Source organism: Aegilops tauschii, chromosome 7 (assembly GCF_002575655.3).
Source record: "Aegilops tauschii subsp. strangulata cultivar AL8/78 chromosome 7, Aet v6.0, whole genome shotgun sequence".
Lineage (NCBI taxonomy): Eukaryota > Viridiplantae > Streptophyta > Magnoliopsida > Poales > Poaceae > Aegilops > Aegilops tauschii.
Genome location: NC_053041.3, coordinates 412,028,141 through 412,048,451, shown reverse-complemented (window position 1 = coordinate 412,048,451; position 20,311 = coordinate 412,028,141). Strand labels below are relative to the sequence as shown.

The 20,311-nt window shown below is 41.2% G+C and overlaps 2 protein-coding genes across 9 annotated transcripts; both read right to left on the bottom strand.

Moving 5' to 3' along the window:
* Positions 1 to 1,069: 1,069 nt before the first annotated feature.
* Positions 1,070 to 8,057, bottom strand: LOC109782709 (uncharacterized). 7 transcript variants are annotated; one of them, XM_073503733.1, is made up of 19 exons: positions 6,768 to 7,995; positions 5,628 to 5,822; positions 5,013 to 5,280; positions 4,722 to 4,924; positions 4,531 to 4,623; positions 4,351 to 4,446; positions 3,938 to 4,270; positions 3,807 to 3,875; positions 3,660 to 3,722; positions 3,521 to 3,585; positions 3,330 to 3,395; positions 2,985 to 3,053; positions 2,838 to 2,900; positions 2,699 to 2,764; positions 2,507 to 2,572; positions 1,880 to 1,939; positions 1,736 to 1,783; positions 1,415 to 1,651; positions 1,070 to 1,332 (listed from the first exon to the last, which is right to left on the bottom strand). In XM_073503733.1, coding segments are annotated over exons 4-14 (1,008 nt in total). In that variant the 5' UTR covers positions 4,812 to 4,924; positions 5,013 to 5,280; positions 5,628 to 5,822; positions 6,768 to 7,995; the 3' UTR covers positions 1,070 to 1,332; positions 1,415 to 1,651; positions 1,736 to 1,783; positions 1,880 to 1,939; positions 2,507 to 2,572; positions 2,699 to 2,763. The 7 variants fall into 7 exon arrangements, with proteins under 7 accessions (XP_073359834.1, XP_073359833.1, XP_073359829.1 ...); XM_073503732.1 differs by having other exon boundaries at positions 3,807 to 3,881; positions 5,628 to 8,057; XM_073503728.1 differs by lacking the exon at positions 2,838 to 2,900 and having other exon boundaries at positions 3,807 to 3,881; positions 6,768 to 7,238.
* A 1,584-nt stretch (positions 8,058 to 9,641) lies between these two features.
* LOC109782707 (uncharacterized) lies at positions 9,642 to 15,606 on the bottom strand. Of its 2 annotated transcripts, none has more exons than XM_040397277.3 (7): positions 14,986 to 15,606; positions 13,882 to 13,960; positions 11,429 to 13,663; positions 11,021 to 11,341; positions 10,844 to 10,949; positions 10,092 to 10,778; positions 9,642 to 9,994 (listed from the first exon to the last, which is right to left on the bottom strand). In XM_040397277.3, exons 3-6 carry the CDS (start codon positions 12,817 to 12,819, stop codon positions 10,428 to 10,430), a joined length of 2,169 nt encoding a protein of 722 aa, XP_040253211.1. In that variant the 5' UTR covers positions 12,820 to 13,663; positions 13,882 to 13,960; positions 14,986 to 15,606; the 3' UTR covers positions 9,642 to 9,994; positions 10,092 to 10,427. The 2 variants fall into 2 exon arrangements, with proteins under 2 accessions (XP_040253211.1, XP_040253210.1); XM_040397276.3 differs by having other exon boundaries at positions 9,642 to 9,983.
* Positions 15,607 to 20,311: the final 4,705 nt, after the last annotated feature.

Here is a 20,311-nt window from a genome sequence, read left to right as displayed (position 1 = left end):
GAGGGTAGAGTATTCAAGCCAAATTTATAGATTCGACAGAAGGGGAGCCAAAGAATATTTGCAAGTATTAGCAGCTGAGTTGTCAATTCAACCACACCTGGAGATTAATTATCTGCAACAAAGTGATCAGTAGCACAGTAGTTTGATAGTTTTGATAATAGCGACAGCAGCAATAGTAACAGTAACAGTGGTAGCATTATTTTTGTAGCAACTGCAATAGTAAAGATAGTAGTAGTAACTTAGCAAGAACAATATAAGATAAATTCGTAGGCATTGGATCGGTAATTTGTTACATGATATTCATCATGTGAGAGTCATAACCTAGGGCGATACGGCACTAGCTCCAGTTTATAAATATAATGTAGGCATGTATTCTGTAAATAGTCATACGTGCTTATGGAAAGAACTTGCATGATGACATCTTTTGTCCTACCCTCCCGTGGCAGCGGGGTCCAATTGGAAACTAAGGGATATTAAGGCCTCCTTTCAATAGAGAATCGGAACAAAGCATTAGCACACGGTGAATACATGAACTTCTCAAACTGCGGTCATCACCGGGAGTGGTCCCGACTATTGTCACTCCGGGGTTGCCGGATCATAACACGTAGTAGGTGACTATAACTTGCAAGATTGGATCTAGAACATGGATATAATGATAACATAAACGGTTCAGATCTGAAATCATGGCACCCGGACCAAAACACTACAACAAGAACCCCCCTATAGCAATGCATCGATGCGTTGTTATATGCCCATATATGTGTTGCTACGGGCTTTACCAACGGATTAATATGCGTTGCCGTAGGCAGCGTTGCAAGAGTCTACAACAACATATATAAATGCGTTGGTAAAGAGTGTGAAAAAGCGTTGCAGATTAGCAACGTATAGAACTAGAACATAGCAACAGTTCATTTGTGTTGCTGCACACTGTACAAATGAGATTCAAATAGACATAAATAGAACTTTGCAACGTATAGAAGCATTGCTCTATCATGAACTACTAATGGTATTTCATATATTGTGATCTACAATAACATTGGCAAAGCTGACAATGCATGGAGCCACAATATAATGAACATAAAGGTCTCGTATATTAAATTGACTTTGTTGCATTACAAATAACATGATCCCAAGGTTACAATAAGTGATACTACATAGTACCCTAAGTCTGGACGTTTCAATCAACGCCACAACCATTCTAAAACATAATGTTTGAAACATTGACACTAGAAATGACATCCTAAAACACTACACAAGACTAACAAATAGGAGCCCATTGTCCACCTTGCAATCAACATCTGGGCCATACATCATCAATTTTATCTTAGCAATCTACAAAATAAAGGAATAAGATCAGTAACCATATTGTAGAGAAAATATGGTTAAGAGCAGCAAAATTAGAGGAGCAACATACAAAGGTTGAAGGCCATGCGATAATTAATCCTGCTGCATGACCAATAATGTTGACCTTTTTTAGTGGTCGTATCAACTGATCAGATTTTGCTAATGTAGCATCAACTCGCACTGCCCAGAATTGGTTACCAAGATGAACACCCTCAACTTTATATTCTGGGTCCATGCTTTGGAGCGTACCAAGAGCAACATTCCTGTTTGGATTTCCCAAGCTCTTCAAAAAGACTACAGTGCCAACCTATTTGTACCAGAAAACAATTTCTAATATAAGCAATTTAAAACTTGCAGATAATCATGCATAACATAAACTTAATACCCATACATCTATCGAGTCGGCACCCAGGCAATTTGTTGTACTGCATTGTTGTTTCTGTAGAATATATTTTGTGCAACATTAGTATGCAATATAATTGAAGCTTAAGAACTGAAACAGAGAAGAATAAGATTGAGAAAATTTATGTCATACATTGGCATGCTTTGTTGCATTAGCTCCTCTTGAGATCTTACTAGTGTTCTGGCAACGAAGCTAATGGCAAGATGCAAAATAATCAGACCAACTTCAGAAGGAAAAACTGAATATAGATGTACACACGATGAATCAGAATCTGCCATACGCAGAGTATTCTCTAACCCGTTGACACGTGTTTGTTAAGTTGGAGATCAATTTAATAGTGCAAGCATATTTTTTGAGTAAATGTTGGCATGTCATGTTGTGCAATAAGACTACATCTATAATGCCACATATACTCTCTGTTATGTTAAGAACTACTGCGGCTAGCAATGTATTTTTTAGCAAATCTACACAGCAGTTTAATAATTGGCTTTTCATGTACAAGGTCTGCAACATTATGCAAACGAAAGGCTAAAATAGAAATGTGCAGAGATTTTTCAACTTGGTGAAACTAACTCAATTTTATCTCTTAGATTCGTATCTAAGATATTTCTACTCAACATTGAAACTGTTATTTATGTCAGACTTCATTTCTAGCATGAGTATTCGCTGGAAATGTGCAATAAATTTCTTGGAGCAAGAGAGCAGAGATGCATAGTGAAAAGAAGCTTTAGAAGTTTAAAAGATACGGAGTGCACTAACCTTATCTGCACTAGTGTTTGCCTTCTCTTGTTGCACATGTTCATCATGGATAGAAGTATCTTTGTTCTGTGACAGAAGATTTATATAAGATTCGAAAGAACTATACTAAACATTCCTACCATGAGAAGAGGAAGTAAAAATTAATTGTTGCTCAACCATATTGGACACCAAACAGTATATAAATTAGCATACCTTATCCTTAGAAGGACGTTTGTTTGATGGTTGCATCTCCATGTCATAGAGAAAGTTTTCCTTGCTCTGTAATGAATGGCAAGAGATGATTAATTTCTCTAAAAGCAAACAAAAACATATTGATGCATCCATACACTACCATCGCATTATTCTGCGGCCCAACGGTGCCAAGTTGTTGACTACGACTATCGCTATATACTGTCTGTTGATTGAAACCAAAAAGGGAAATGATCATATTTATTTAAATGACTTCAACATATTATTAGAACATTCTATAGGTAAATACTTTCTGTTTTGAATTTGTCTTGCCAACACAAAGAGCATCTTGAGATGTAGACTCCTCACCCAAAGAACCCTGTGACGAGAACCTAACAATTAGTACATGTATTGAATAATGGCAAGCATTCTAAAGATAAATATATTTTGCTAGTTTTGAAATGGATTCAGAGCTGTGAATAAATAAGCATATAGAAGATAAGCACCTAATGAAAAGAAGTAACAACAGCTGCGCAAGGAGTATCTGTTGTTTTAGATTTGATTTCATTGGTGTATTAGCATGAAAGTTCTTATGGTAATCTTCTCATGATTCTTGATATTGCTAATAAGTTGAGAAAAGGAAGGAGTTACTAACCTTATCTGCACTAGTGTTTTCCTTCTCTTGTTGCACATTTTCATCCTGGATGAAAGACTCATTGCTCTGTGACAAAGATATATTACAAGATTGCCAAGAAAAATAATAAACATTCATACTGCAAAATGTGCGAGTAATTCTAATTGCTACTCAACCATGCTCGATTCCAAACAATATATAAATGAGCATACCTATCCACAGCAGGACGTTTGTATGATGGTTGCATCTCCCTGTCATCGAGAAATGTTTCCTTGCTCTGTAATGAATAGCAAGAGATGATTAATTTCTATAAAAAGCAAACAGAAATATACTAATGCATCCATACACTACCTTCACATTATTCTGCTGCCCAACAGTACCAAGTTGTTGACTATGACCGTCGCCATAAATTCTCTGTTGATTGAAACCAAACAAGACTAAGAACATACTTGTAAAATGGCATCAAAAAAATTGTTAAACCTTTGTAAAGACACATACTTTTCTCTTTGAAATTGTCTTAGCAATAGAAGGAACATCTCGAGATTTAGATATCTGATCCAAAGAACCCTGTAACTAGAACCTAAAAATTAGTACATGTATTGAATAATGGAGAAATTCTTCGAATTTACCTGTCCTTCAGAGTTTTTTGTCTTCCCTTTTAGTTCCAGAATTTCGGCATCTTGGTTTTCCACTCTTTTCTCCAACTTCTCCATCTTAAGTCTGACAGCCAAAAGATCTTCATTCGATGTATCCTCCAATGAACTAAGGTGTATATTCTGAAAGTGGCGTGAAGTTGACACATCAAAGACTTGATTTGGATTCGGAACTAGTCCGAGGCCATGTACATGTCCAGGCTTGTCTGCGCCAAGTACTGCATTCAAAACATCTCCTTTCCATGCTGTCTTTCCTCTACTAGTATCTACTAAATCTGGATTCGCTGCTATCCGTTTCTTCAAATCAACCTATATACATGAATACTGTATGTCAGAACAATGTGGTAAACAACATTATAATTTTAGATAAAAGAGAGTCAATATGATACCACTTGTTCATTCATTTTCTTGTCGCTTTTGTGCTGATGGGTATGCATGTATAAGACAACCCTGTGGGGGTACTTCTTTTCCGGATCCTTTAGTCTCTATTGGTCAAACGGTTAATTTATTAAAGACCTGCAGTACAAATGGGATGTAGATGCATATAGTTCGAGTTCTCGTAAACTGACCAGCTGTTCTCTAACTCGTGGAAAACTCTTAGTTCCAGCCGTGTGTTTCGACTTCCTCATCGCACAGTTGTTCCTATTTTTCTCACTTATCCCCTGTCAAAAAATTGTATAATATACGCACATGTATTTTCATAATTTCATACCATGACTGAGCAACATGTACATAACAAATCTGGCAAGTTTATATGTACCTGTGCCTTTGGGGTCATCGAATTATTGACCAGAGTAATCCACTGATCCTTAATCACACCCTTTGGAACATTGGTGTTATTCGCTTCCATGCTCTTATTTGCATCAAAATACAGTGCTTTCAGATCTGACTTATGTTGCCTCCATCTATCTCCAATTTTCTTTAATATATACTTTTCCAAGCGAGAAGGGTAAGAAATCTCATCTACATTTCAAACAAAACAATGCTTATGATAGCGCCACGTAAAGCATAATGATGTTAGCAAAAGAGATTTAATGTATTCGATATATACCTTTACTTGCGCTAGTATATCACTTTTGTTTCTTTGTTCATTGGTCTTTTTTCTCTCTCTCCTATTAGTTTTCTCCAGTCCTTGTAGCTCAAACTACACAATTTTCCATTCCTAGCAACCGTGCCAAGAAAATTCGCAAGACGTCCAGCTTCTGTTCCAATTGGCTGGTTTAGTTCATTGCACTGGACCACAATTCTCTGCCCTTTTGGAAGATTCCATATTTCTTTTAGCCTTGTCCTGCCACGCTTGGTTGTTTCTCCATCTTCATCTGATCATGGATAAATTACCAAAACACTTGTAGTTAACCACACATAAACAACGGTGAATCTTACGGCAATGCAAAGACAGGATGCAGTGTACTGTTGCTTGCTGAAGCCTTTTGCCCAACAGTTAGTGTAGCTAGCCAAGTAAAAAGTAGGAAGTGCAATGCTTTTATTCCATATAGTACATGGTTTAGTTTTAGTTGTTCTGATGATCATAGTCCTCACAGCCACACTACACACCATCAAAACTAAAAAGTTACCATTCTGTTCTGTTCTGTTCTGTAGAAGATGGCAGTGCAATTGTTGATTCTAATTTTTCAGAATATCTAGCAGAGTATCAAAAGGTAATTACCTTGTTCATTAGCAGCACTGTCATCCTGGTCCTCTTCATCTTCACTATCAGTCAAGCCTTCTTCGCTATTACAAGATGATGGTTGAACATGAGATGAATCAGCATCTTTAGGCATGGCATTCTCATGTTCAATATGTTCCTCCGCCATGTATTCATCATTGCATTCAACAACATGAAGTTTACTTCGTGTCATATCTGCTCCATGAGAAAACCAAAACATAAAGTTAAAAACATTGTAAATTTAGTCAAACTAGCATGTAGTTGAGCACTGGTCTACATATACCACTGATCAAGTAGTAATACATTTCACAACATTGACCCACAAGCTAATGCAGATTGTCACGTGCTAGTTAGACTTGCAATTAACTACTCCTTAGACCAGCAAATCTGTCAGACCTAGCGCTCGAGCTCACACGAGGGAGCCAATGGAGTTTTGTGCCGCGTTCAACCTCACAACTTTCTGCTCTCTATTCCTTCTTATTCAGCAATTAGAGAGACCAACTGAAAAACAAGAAACAAGGCACGTCCGGGTCGTGAGCGCTGTCATCCCAGCGCTCCCCGCGATGCGGCCATGACCGTCTCCTTCGTGCCATCCCACGATCAGGTCAGGGCCGCGGAAAGTGCTAACAAACTACGCCGAGTCGCAGCTCAGCTTATTTTCTGCTAACTGAAGAAACTTGCTACTGACGAAACTGACGGAAAGGGAAAAACACAACCTAAACTGACGAAACTGAAGAACTACTTCAGCAGCTGTTAACTGACAAAATCGACAAGCGGAACACGGCCCAAATAGACGAAGCGTGGTATGGTGGGTTAACTAATTAATTAGTTGCCTGGTTTCATGCCTTGATTCTAGTCAACCCGATTTGTATTAAGGCAAGGCAAGGAATGGGAAACATGGCAGCAGCGAGCGAACGCCTGCGTTGCCTCGACGACCCAGCCCAACGCTTCGGGTTCCCCAGCTGCTGGGTGCCGCGGCTGCCCTCGATGGCTTGATCCGGTTGAAGACCCCGGAACAGAGGACGCGGCGCTGTGCGCGCTATGGCAGAGCGATTACAGGTGCGCGAACGCGGTGGCCGGACTGATCAGCCCAGTAGGAGGTCGAATGCAAGAGAGAGGCCGTGCGAAGGAGGCACTAACCTGCAATCGGAGAGATGGCGGAGAATCGCCTGCCGCCGCCAGCCGGCAGAGGTGTTGGGGAAGAGAAACCCAGGACTTGTGCTGTTGAGATAGATGGGGAGAGGTGCGGAGGATTTTTGGGCAGTTAGCTTATTTTGGAGGGAAATGAAAAAAATGGAGGGAAGCAACCGAGGGAAATAGAAAAGGCACTGATCTGCGCCGGTGCGCCGGTCGAATAATTCGGCCGGTCGTACCGTAGACGTAAGATGCGTTTCATAATAGTCGCACGATTGCATCTTCCCCAATTGCTGCGCTGGTAAAAAAAAAGTCATGCCATCTGTTCATCCCCACTGCCCCGTGATCTTCCATATGCCAGCCAGCTCGCCGGCCGCCCTCGTCCACGAAGCTGCCGTCCTCGTCGCAGCTGTCCGCCCTCGTCCCGCCGGCCACCGTCCTCGTCACAGCCGTCCGCCCTCGTCCCCGCCGGCCACCATCCCAGTCACCAGCCCCAACCACCGCCGTCCGTCCTTGTTGCTTTACCCCGTGCAACAGCCGCACCCCGCGGTTGAAGCTCTTGTTGAGACCATTGTAGCTCCGGTTGCGACGACTGAAGCTTGCCGGCATGCTCGCCGCTGCTCATCCCCGGTGTGCGGCTTGCAACAAAAAATCGAGCACCGGGGGAGAAGCCCAGTGCTACAACCAATGACGAAAAAAGCTACAACTAGCGATAGGAAAAGCTTCAACCGGCTATGAAAAAAGCTTCAACCAGTATACGACTGGAGGTATGGATGACCAAGAAAAGTTACAACCGGTGACAAAAAAAGCTTCATCTAGCAACGAAAAAAGCTTGATCCGACTATAAAAAAAGTTTCAATCGTGGAAACGAAGCCATGGACGAAAAACGAAAGTTGCAACCGACAGTTATAAAAGTTACAACCGCATTGAAAAAAGCTTCAAGCTTCTTATCTCAGCTGCGACTCGTGATGGCGATGACGCCGTTTTGCTGCAACCGTAGTAGATTTTTGCTACCACCGGTGATTGAATTTGCTACAACCAATATTCCACAGCTGATGATGCTGCTCCACCAAGCTCCCAGACCCGCCCATGGCCATGGTTGTCACGGCGCTGTGGGAGGTGAGAAAAGGAAGGTGGACGCGCGGCCATGCGAGGAGCGCCCCTTGGCTTCGCACCTTGCAGCGTTAGTGGCCGCACCCCCCTACAGCATGCGGCCGCGTAGCTTGGTTACGGTGATTGTGCGGGCCTGTGTGGAGATTACGATCTAAGGGAGAGGAAGAAGAAAACATGTGGTTCGGGCTCTCTGGAGACGAAAGGGATATGGATAAGATAGGCTGCAAGCACGTACGTGGCTAACTCGTGACGTTTCACGAACACTTGCGTGGCGACTCGACCGGCGCCCCGGCGTGAAACGTTTCCCTTTTCCGATAGAAAAATGGAGGGAGCTGAAATAGTGTCGACCTGCACTAGCATTTCGTCCGACATTACTCTCAAACTCCTTTTTTTGGGGCTCTCAAACTTTTTTTTATGTATGGATAAATTAATTAAAATAAAAAGAGATTATTAAATAATATATACTACTTTACTACCTCCGTACTTAATATAAGACTATGACAATGTCAAGAAAGTATCATAATAAGTTGGGAGTATTTTTTTTTGGCATGTGGGCAAATATTACCAGTCTAAAAATACCAAAACTCTTTGGCCTCATATGGCTGATAACTGAGTGTGTGTCAACCACTTCTGCGATTGTGCGATCATAATATGACCATGTGGCGCGCAACAATCGTACCCATACGCTGGTTTGCAACACCGCCCTTATGTTGCAGACCAAGAAGTCGGTCGGGTCTTCTTCCCCAGTCCCGATGACAATCCGACTAGGTCTAGTGATGCAGGTTGGTCTTATCCGAGGGCCCACCCACATGCCCTCCCCCCTTTGGTCAACACACGTGCGAACGTGTTTTGAGGGATCACCACATTGGCATGTCCCATCGAAAGAGGTGCATACGCGCATGGTAATTGACATGCAACTCCTCGATCCCCGCACACGACTTAACGCTCGATGCATAAGGTCGAGACGTGGAGGCTTACTGGCACCAGAGGGGTACCCAACGCTGGGTACTCCAGGGCGATGCGAATACGGCTTACTTCTAGGGCAATCTCCAATGGTCGAAGGCTCCGCAATTGCATCCCTCACGACCCCCTTCTCGGTTGAGGACGCGTGGGCGGCGATCAAAGGCATAACCCAGCCTTGCTCCTGGCCTAGGTGGCCTCCCGGTGAAGTTCTTCCAGACATTTTGGAACACATACATGACAGTTCTTTCAGACATTTTGGAACACATACATGACGTAGGGTCTTGTGACCTCGCCCGGCTCAACTACGGGATAATAACTCTAATTCCCAAGGTGCTTGGAGCCTCGGAGACCCGCCAGCTCCGGCCGATCACGGTTATTAACATGAGCAAAGTTTGATTTTCACTCACATTTTCCCTTCCATTTTGTGAAGTTAGTAGAAGAGCTTGAAACAAAAATAGATGAAAATTAAAGAAAAATATATATATGAGTCGCTCAAATTTTAATTGAATATTAACTGAACTCGGGATCGAATAACAAAATAATACAAGTATATGTGTGTTTTTGTAACTCCGTCAAGAAATGAAGGACGCTTGGTCAAGGCAAGCTCGTTGGATTTCAACTCGACATACCTAGAATTAAATAATTCATACATAGTCTATATATAATTTAAATTGAAAGGATTTTACTGTTCACCCATATGTCAAACTAGGCATCCAAAAAATATATGAGATGTTAGATACAAAACAAAAAGGAAAAGAACTGTGTTCAAATTCATGAGAAAACAAACTGTGTTCAAATTCCTGAGAAATCAAAAAATCCAGTATATTCAACATTGAATGAACAACTGCCACATCTGATAACTTACCACTGAATCCTAACTGTAACCGAACAAGGAGAAATTTACATGGGGCAGTGAACCTTAACAGGTAGCAGAAATGGTGGTAAATACTAAAAAGGATGCATGCCCCTCATCTGGACTTGGACAAGTAGGTGTGCTAACAAACTGAGGTATTTCCTTGGCTACTTGTATCTGATAGATTGAAGTTCAAGAACATGCTTCGACGATGACGTTTCAACGGCATCTCCTTTCAATGATTGTTCAGCAACATTGGCATTACTCTCAAAATAACTTCACCGCAGCGTCAGCTACAGAAATACTATGTTTTATTAACAAAATTGTAGATCTTACAGTATTGTAAAGATAAGCTAGAATTTGCAAACCTAGCAGTGAAAAACAAGACATTAGAAGCAAACCTTTCATTTAGTTCCGAAGCTTCAGGATCAGAACTTGTAATAGGATCTACAGTTGTGCCTTCTATATCTCTTCTAGTCCACATTTCATTCCCATGCGCAGTATTAAAAAGCTCACCCAGATTACTGACATGATAAGGTTCACTTTCTATATCATTCCATTCTTCACCCATGTCAAAATTGTCTCGAGGAGTCACCTTCGTCACAAATGACCATCCAGGATTTGTATGGTCTTTCGTATAGAAAACTTGGTCAACTTGATTGGCAAATACAAAAGGCTCATCCTCTATCTTGTCACCACTATGGACTTGTGAAAAATTCACAAGCATACGACCAAATCTATCCTTTTTTTACTTCTTCTTCTTTAGTACTATTAAGCCATTCACATTTGAATAGCACCACCGAAAATTTTCTGTAATAATCCAACTCAATTATGTCAAGTATCTTCCCATAGTACATGACATCTCCAAGTATAGGGTTAGTATCACCTGCAGAAGCATAACTTGATGTTTTTGCGGTCAATACAACTCCACTGTTTTGAGTCTTCTTATCATAACGCTTGGGTCTAAATCTATATCCACGGGTACAGAAGCCTATGTATCTTCGTGCAACCTCAATTGGACCACGAGCCAACCATCTAATATCATCATCAATGCTGTCAGTACCCCTTTGCTGCTCTAGCTGCATTACCTACACCAACACGGAACTTAGATAACATAAACTCAAAATCGGAAAACTAATAACAGGGAACTTACATGATCTCTAAACCAATCGGGGAAGTTTGCATGCTGCATGCGCTCAATGGTTTTTAGTGCTAGGCGCTTGTTGCGGTTTTTCCTTTTTAGTTCAGCACCATGTGCTCTACAACACATATAAACACAATTTTAGATCAAAAAAGTCAACATGCTAACAAGTTAAGGGAAGACATTTACATGAGATATGGAGTGACAACATCACAGTTGTAGAGCACAAATCTATGGGCTTGTAAGGACTCCATATCATTCAAGGTGTAGGTGCGTGGTTTTCCCAATGGATTCCCTACTGGAGGAAATAATGTGGATTCATTTGCATACATGGCAGATTCATTCTCATTTGGTTTGTCATTATTCCTTGATGGTTGGTTGTGCTTAGTAGAGAAACCCTCTAAGTATCTTGAACAAAAGGCCATACACTCATCCGCCAAATATGATTCAGCAATTGAACCCTCAGGGCGAGCTTTGTTGCGAACATATGACTTTAATTTACCAAGGTACCTGCAACACATGTCAAAACATCAATTGAGCAGGTCATATGACATCATTTATTCCAATATTGTGCTTTCCTTAGCATCACACTGTTACCTTTCAATAAAGTACACCCATCGATAGCAAACTGGTCCAGCAAGTTTACATTCAGTTGCTAAATGGACAACTAAATGAACCATGACTGTGAAAAACCCAAGAGGGAATATCATCTCCATTTTACAAAGTGTGGTTCTAATTGATTCTTCCAAACGGTCAAGCTCATTTACATGGAGAACTTTTGAACATATTCCTCGGAAGTAAACAGATAATTCAAATAGTACTGTTGTGACATGGTCTGGAAGAATACCCGTCAATGCTATAGGCATGAATTGCTGCAGCAGGACATGGCAGTCATGTGTCTTTAGCCCAGAAATTTTTCCTTCAGCAGACTTCGCACATTTAGATATATTTCCACAATAGCCATCGGGGACCATTATAGACTCAAGAACTTCAAGGAACAATTTTATCTCACTTCTGGACATGGTAAATAATGCGGGTGGTAAGTAAAACTTGCCTGAAGGTTGTTGCTCTGGATGTAGGTCCTCTCTAATATTCATTTCTTTAAGATCTAGACGAGCACTAAGATTATCTTTTGACTTCCCATCTAAACCTAAAAGTGTACCCAGAATATTATCACACACATTCTTCTCTATATGCATCACGTCAAGATTATGTCGAAGGAGATTATAGTCCCAGTAGGGTAGTGTAAATAGACTACTTAATCCCTTATAAGTTTTTGACTCCTTAAAATCACCAAGAGCCTTTATTTCTTCTTCAACCTGACGTCCATAGTAAGTTCGAGGCTCTGCTCTATGCTCCACCGTTCCATCAAAAGACTTTTCATCAAAATGAAATTTATGATCAGGCTGCAGAAATTGGCAGTGACCCATAAAGCATGATTTCTTTCCATGTTTCAGTCGTTTGGACCACGCATCCGCACCGCATGGCAGACATGCAAATTCTCCATGCACCTTATGTGAAGAAACCATTCCTAAAGCTGGCAAGTCATTTATAGTCCATAACACCACTGCTCGCAAAGTAAAGGTTTCATTTTTAGACACATCATATATGAGCATTCCATTCTGAAATAAGTCTTTCAAGTCATCCAAAAGTGGCTGGAGAAAGACATGAATATTATCGCCTGGACTTTTGGGCCCAGGAATTATCGAAGATAGCAAAAGGTAAGATTCTTTCATGCACAACCATGGAGGCAGATTATATATGACCAAAACAACTGGCCAACAACTATAACTACAACTTAGCATCCCATAGGGATTAAATCCATCAGTAGCCAAGCCAATCCGCAAATTACGGGCATCAGATGCAATTTTTGAGTACCTTTCATCTAAATTCTTCCATGCGGGGGAATCGGCTGGATGTCGTAGTGCGCCATCCTTAATGCGCTCTTCATCATGCCACCTCAAAAGAGGTGCTGTCTCTTTGCACATGAACAATCTTTTCAACCTATCCTTGATTGGAAAGTAACATAAAACTTTGCTTGGTGTTGCTTTTTTTCTTTCCTTCTTTGTTAACTTCGTTCCCGGTTCTTTATCTTTCCACCTAGAAGCCTTGCATATTGAGCAAAAATCATCATTTTCTGTGTCTTTCCAGAACAGCTGGCAATTATTCGGTCAAGCATGAATTTTTTTATAATCTAGGCCAAATTTGGAAACAATCTTCTTAGCCTCATAGAAATTTTGGGGCAGCTCATTTCCGTTTGGAATTGCCATGCGTAGTGTGTCAAGTAGATCTCCAAATGACTTATCAGACCATTTGTTCATGGATTTTATATTAAACAAAATCACAAGTAATGATAGCAGTGATAATCCACATCCCGGCCACAAAGGCTTCTTCGAATCATTGATCAATCTGTAAAATTCTTCAGCTTCTAAATTTGGTCCATGCTGATTTGGTAGATCTGGACTCTCACTCATTGGCACATCATCATACATATTCCTAAAGGCATCATTAATTAACCCATGCATGTCAGCAAGCATTTGTTCATTTTGAGGTTGTGGTTGCTGATCATTATTGTGCTCATCTGAAGATTCGCCATGAAAAACCCATTTGTCATAACTCTGAAGAATTCCATTACAGATCAAATGATCACGGACGTCCTTCTTTGACAACACATTAGTGTGCACGCATTCTTCACATGGACAAAGGATCGTGGTATCTTCTGTCTTATCTTTATATGCAAATTCCAAAAATCCATCTATGCCAGCCAAGTACCGGCTACTTCCTCTAGGATAACGCAAAAGTACCTTGCTGATTTCTACATCCATGCCCACTCTGCAATAAAGAGTCAGTGGTCATTGCAAGGTTGAACCCTAATTAATCCAATTTTCTAGTTACTAATCAAGATAAGTTATGTCTAACAAGCATAAGCAGACCATAAAAATATCAAACTTATACTTTGTCTAAGCAAACTGCATCATCAATGACATAAATATTTTCCAAATATTAAGGAGACAACATCATACAAGAGATGAAGAGGATGAGAAGCTTACCTATGCAGGGGTGCGTCTTTGGTGCTGGTGTAGGTTAGGCGGCCACTGCCATATGGCTGGTACAGATGTGACAGAAATTCTGAAAAGAAAAGAACAAAATTGCATCATGTTTCTCAGAGTCCTTACAGGGTCGTACTACCCTAACAATCAAATTTTCTCTCAACCAACAGGGACATGCATATCATCCACATATTTCCCAAGGGGCATGATTGGTTTGCCAATAGAAGAATACGTTCTATAGTAATAGGACTACATGATAAACAAAGGTACACCAATAATCTTTTTGAAAACTACAGGCTAATAAAACTGAACATGTAGGATCTAAAAAGATGTATAGCAGAGTCTCCAACATGAATCTGATAAACTTGAGGTTTCATCCACTTTGAACAACATTGCGATGTTAATATGAAATAGCTACACCGACGGCTGATCTCGGATATATTATACACCCCTACCATCTCAACTCATTTTTTTTCAAGAACACTCAACTCAATATATCAGCTGCATTATATACATACACTTTCTTTCAGTTGCATAACATACTGATACATCGAATGAAGGATCATCGACTAATGCCATATACCAGCGAAACAATACCATAGGCAAGAAGCATCTATAATTTTTTTTTTCTGGTTTTGTCCCCTGTACATTAAATACTTTGTGTGCTATTCAGACATTTAGACCATTTGTATAATTGTAAGGGTATAACCATATATATTTGCCTTGGCTTGTGGAACCATCCAATGGTTTCTGATTTTATCGAAATAACAGTAAAGTAGCGAAGTTATTTGAAATTCAATATTGTACATCATACAAGAAAACATGTGTATACTCTGTTATACACTGAAATCTGACTTAAGTGGAACAGTAAGCTTCTTATAACATTGATCATCTTTATAGGAAGTAAAATACGAAATTACAAATAAGACTTTTTTTCTTGAACAATGGATGTGCATGATTATGCTAGATGGATATACTGAATTGACTTTAGTCGCATCAAGTTCAGTTCAGGTGTTACTTTTCCAGTGTCATCTTTCACATTCACCAAACCAGCGGAAAAATGACAGTGTCAGACAAGAGATGAAGAGGGTGAGGGAAGGTTACCTATGCAGAGGCGCTTCCGGTGCAGCTCGGTGAGGCGGCGATTGGCAGACAGCTGGTTGGCCGCGCAGCTAGGTACAGGGAGCCAGGGAGGACGGTGTCAGCACGGCAAAAGTCGACGACGCGGCTAGGTGGAGGGAGCCAGGGAAGGGCGGTGGCGGAGGGATTTTGGGCGGTTGGGCGTTCGGTATGGGGGATTGGCGCGTCTGGGATGAGGAGCCTGGCTGCTTGGGGGCGGCGATCGAAGGAGAGATGGATCGGCGGCGGCGTAGCAATATGAGGGAGCTGGGAGGGCGGCCGCGGAGACGGCCGGGCGTGCAATATGGGGGACGGCGCGTCGGGATTGAGGTGGAGTTGGCTGCTTCGGGAGGCGGCGGCGGCAGGTGGGATTGCTCGATGGCAGAGTTTTCTCTCGACAAATTTTTAGGTTTTTTTCGGGGATTTTTAGGTTATCAGAGGGAGTAGTATAATATATAATCTATTCTGGGTATCCTTTGACACATACAACGCGACTGTACATTCAATTAATACCGATATAGCAGGGCTTTTTTTTCTGGGACGATAGATCAGGTTTGTCCTAAAAAGATCGGACATTTAAGTGAACCGCCGCACGGGACGATCAGGGTGTGCACACTACAAATTAGATTTTCCCACACGGCTTACCGGAAAAGAACAGAAAAAATAATTTATCCATATGATTAAATAATATGTAAACGTTATTATTTTATTCTAGAGCCCATGAGTCGGAACTACGTGTAAGAGGACGAACTGACTACGCGCCCTCCCTCTCCTTGACGAGCAGCTACGCATAGACTCCCAACACCTGATATTTGTTGCTCTTCCTATAGCCGGCTACAGATGATACTGCCAACGCATATATGCGTTGTACCGCCGATATATAGCAACGTATGTTTAAAGCGTTGCTAACTATGCATTGTTGTAGGGGGGTTCTTGTTGTAGTGAAAGTGACAAGCATTAAGCATGGCAAAGTCATAGCAACATCAATCTCATAACATAGTGGATACTAGGGATCAAGCCCTAACAAAACTAACTAGATTACATGATGAATCTCATCCAACTCCTCACCGACCAGCGAGCCTATGAAGAAATTACTCACTCCCGGTGGGGAGCATCATGGAATCGGCGATGGAGAAGGGTTTGTGATGACGAAGAACGAAGACCCCCCTTTCCGGAGCCCCAAACGGACTCCAGACCTGGCCTCCCGATGAAGAACAGGAGGTAACGGCGGCTCCGTCTCGTGAATCATGATAATTCTTTCTCCCTGATTTTATCTGGGCGCGCTTGGGGGGGTGGGCAGGCGCTCCTTGGTGGGTTGTGCCCACCCAGGTGACCCCCTCAGGTGATTCTTGGCTCCAGAAATTCTCTTTTATTGTATAAATATTCCTAGCAAACTTTCGTTCCATTCCGAGAACTTTTATTTCTGCACAAAAACAACACCATGGTAGTTTTGCTGAAACAGCGTCAGTCCGGGGTTAGTTTCATTCAAATCATGCAAATTAGAGTCTAAAACAAGAGTAAAAGCGTTAGAAAAAGTAGATACGTTGGAAACGTATCAACTCCCCCAAGCTTAAACCTTTGCTTGTCCTCAAGCAATTAAGTTGATAAACTGAAAGTGAAAAAGAAAAACTTTTACGAACTCTTTTGCTCTTATTTGCATAAATAAGCTTAAATAGCACCCAGGTTTTCAGCCAATATTATAACTAACCATGCCGACAATAACTCTTAAAAATTATATTAACTCATATCAATAACATAATCAGCTAGCGAACAATAATAAGATATCTCAAATGGCAACACGTTGTCAAAACAACCATGATATAATATGACAATAGTGGTATCTTGCTAGCCCTTTCTGAGACCGCAAAACATAAATGCAGAGCACCTCCAAAGTTCAAGCAGCAACTAAACGTTGTAATTCATGGTAGAAAAGATCCAGTCATTATGCATACAACATTAGCTACACACAATGCATCAGCATGACAGCAGTGCTCTCAGGTTCTGGCGCTTATTTTAGAAGGTGATGACACAACATAAAAGTAAATAGATAGTCCCTTCGCAGAGGGAAGCAGTGATTTGCAGCGGTGCCAGAGCTCAAAATTTTAAACAGAGGTAAATCATATTTTGAGACATGGACCCTTCTTATTTACTTCAAGACCATCAGTTATCAATATCATCCATGCTAAGCACGCTAGTAGCGGTTCCCAAGCGATAAAAGTAAAGGTTTTGACTCCATTGGGAGTTTTTGTTTGATTATTTGTAAGATTTTTCTGTTTGCAGTTTGGGACTGGGCATCCCTATTACCGCCCTTTTCTCGTGCGATGGTGAGTGAATAAACACTCATCCCGAGAATAACCTGCTTAGCATGGAAGATACCGACCAACTCCTGTCGTTTCATGAATGATCCAGGCACACAAAAGGATATTTATTTAAAGTTTTTTAGAGGTGGCACATGCAAATTTACTTAGGACGGCAGGGTAATACCTCATATAGGTAGGTATGGTGGACTCATCTGGAATAACTTAGGTTCAAGGTTTTTTTATGTACAAGCAGAATTCCCACTTAATACAGGCGAAGGCTAGCAATTAGATTGAGAAGCGGCCAGCTAGAGAGCAACAACGGTCATGAACATGCATTATGCATAAGTAACAGTGGACACTAGCATGAGTAGGATATGAACACCATGAACATAAATATCATAGAGGCTATGTTGGTTTTGATTCAACTACATGCATGAACGTGTGCCAAGTCAAGCCACTCGAACATTCAGAGGAGGATACCATATCATCATACTACATCACAATCATTTTAACGCAATGTTGATATCCAAGATAAATCATTATCCACTCCTAGCTACTTATGCATGGCATGAGAAACTATAATCTCTAATTGTCATTGCAAACATGTTTAATCATAACTGGCTGAATCATGGATACTAGGTTAAACATATTTACGAAAACAGAACAAGTCGAGTTCATACCGTTTCTCTCTACCATGACCAGTTCATCAAATATGGTCATTATTTCCTTTCACTTGCATGACCGAACGATGTGAAAATAATAATAGTGCAAGAGTGCCATGGACTAAGCTGGAATCTGCAAACATTTTATTCAACAGGAGGAGACAAGGTAATATGGGCTCTCGTTAGATCAACAATTATGCATATGAGAGCCACTCAACATTTTCAACGTGGTCTTTTCCTCGGTGTGACTCGAATAAAAAGAAAAGAAATTCATAGAAACACACTGAAATATTTTTGGAGTTTTTGGTTTTCTTAAACAAGCAAATAAAGGGGAGAGCAAAAACGAGAAAAACTATTTACACGGGAAAGCTCCCAACAAGTAAAATAAGAACAAGGACGTCTTTTTGGGTTTTCTTTTTAGTACTATAGCTAAGCATGCATATAAAGTAAGCTAACTAAAACTAATTTTTCGGTTTTTCTAAAGGTTTTTCAAACACACAAGAAGAAACCGAGAAAATGAATTAACATGGATGATACAATGAAAAAGTGTGGACACCGACAACTGGAATGAAATGTGTGAACATGAATGTAATGTCGGTGGGAATACATACTCCCCCAAGCTTAGACTTTTGGCCTAACTTGGTAAGCAGTCAGTAGCCTGGATAGTAGTTGGGGTGCTGAGGAGCGGGCATCCACGGATCCCACTGCTGAGGCTCCTCCTCTGCTGTAGCCTGGTCGTTCCGGTAGGCAATGATATCCGCAGGCATAATCCTATATCTGCCCCTGGCAACACGGTCAAACAAAGCAAGAGCATGCAATGGAATAATATCACGAGTTCTCACACTAAAAACCAGGTTATATGGAATAGGGATGTTAGGATAATCGATAGTAGTAAACTGGTGGTGATCCATGGCCACGCAATCTAGGTGGACCTTGGTAAGAGGATAATCATGCAAGTGATCTCAACATTAAAGTGATAACCCACAAGTATAGGGGATCGCAACAGTTTTCGAGGGTAGAGTATTCAACCCAAATATATAGATTCGACACAAGGGGAGCCAAAGAATATTTGAAGGTATTAGTAGCTGAGTTGTCAATTGAACCACACCTAGAGATTAATTATCTACAGCAAAGTGATCAATAGCAAAGTAGTTTGACAGTTTTGATAATAGTGACAACAGCAGCAGTAAGAGTAACAGTGATAGCAATAATTTTGTAGCAAGTGCAACAGTAACGATAGCAGTAGTAACTTAGCAAGAACGATATAGGATAAATTCGTAGGCATTGGATCAGTGACTTGTTGGATGATATTCATCATGTGACAGTTATAACCTAGGGTGATACAGCACTAGCTCCAGTTCATCGATATAATGTAGGCATATATTCCGTAAATAGTCATACATGCTTTATTAAAAGAATTTTCATGACATCTTTTGTCCTACCCTCCCGTGGTAGCGGGTTCCATATTGAAAACTAAGGGATATTAAGGCCTCCTTTTAATAGAGAACCGGAACAAAGCATTAACACATAGTGAATACATGAACTCCTCAAACTACGGTCATCACCGGGAGTGGGCCCGGTTGTTGTCACTCCGGGGTTGCCGGATCATAACACGTAGTAGATGACTATAACTTGCAAGATCGGATCTAAAACATGGATATAATAATGAATTCATAAACGGTTCAGATCTGAGTTCATGGCACCCGGGCCCAAAGTGACAAGCATTAAGCATAGCAAAGTCATAGCAACATCAATCTAAGAACATAGTGGATACTAGGGATCAAGCCCTAATAAAACTAACTCGATTACATGATGAATCTCATCCAATTCCTCACCGACCAGCGAGCCTATGAAGGAAATACCCACTCCCGGTGGGGAGCATCATGGAATTGGCGATGGAGATGAGTTGGTGATGACGAAGAACGAAGATCCCCCTCTCCGGAGCCCCAAACGGACTCCAGATCCGCCCTCCCGAGGAAGAACAGGGCTTGGCGGCGGCTCCATCTCGTGGAACGCGATGATTCTTTCTCCTTGATTTTTTTCTGGAAATATGTGATTTTATAGTATCAGGGGATCGCCTGCGGGGCCACCAGGTGGGTACAACCCACCTGGGCGCGCCAGGAGAGGGGGGCGCGCCCTAGTGGGTTGTGCGCACCTAGGGGCCCCTCTCTGGTGGGTCTTGGCTCCAGTAATTCTCTTTTATTCCATAAAAAATCCTCGCAAAGTTTCATTTTATTCCGAGAACTTTTATTTTTGCACAAAAACAACACCATGGTAGTTTTGCTGAAAACAGCGTCAGTCCGGGGTTAGTTTCATTCAAATCATGCAAATTAGAGTCCAAAACAAGAG

Excerpts from the sequence above, each read along its gene's own strand:
- LOC109782709 (XM_073503728.1), bottom strand. The coding sequence starts at position 4,811 with ATGGAAGCGAATAACACCAATGTTCCAAAGGGTGTGATTAAGGATCAG. Across the intron at positions 3,723-3,806 it reads AGACAATTTCAAAGAGAAAA|AGAATTTATGGCGACGGTCA; the intron begins GTATGTGTCTTT and ends TTCAATCAACAG. Across the intron at positions 3,396-3,520 it reads AAACGTCCTGCTGTGGATAG|AGCAATGAGTCTTTCATCCA; the intron begins GTATGCTCATTT and ends TCTTTGTCACAG.
- LOC109782707 (XM_040397277.3), bottom strand. The coding sequence starts at position 12,819 with ATGTGCAAAGAGACAGCACCTCTTTTGAGGTGGCATGATGAAGAGCGC. Across the intron at positions 10,950-11,020 it reads GTTGTCACTCCATATCTCAT|AGCACATGGTGCTGAACTAA; the intron begins GTAAATGTCTTC and ends TATGTGTTGTAG. Across the intron at positions 10,779-10,843 it reads CCGATTGGTTTAGAGATCAT|GTAATGCAGCTAGAGCAGCA; the intron begins GTAAGTTCCCTG and ends GTGTTGGTGTAG.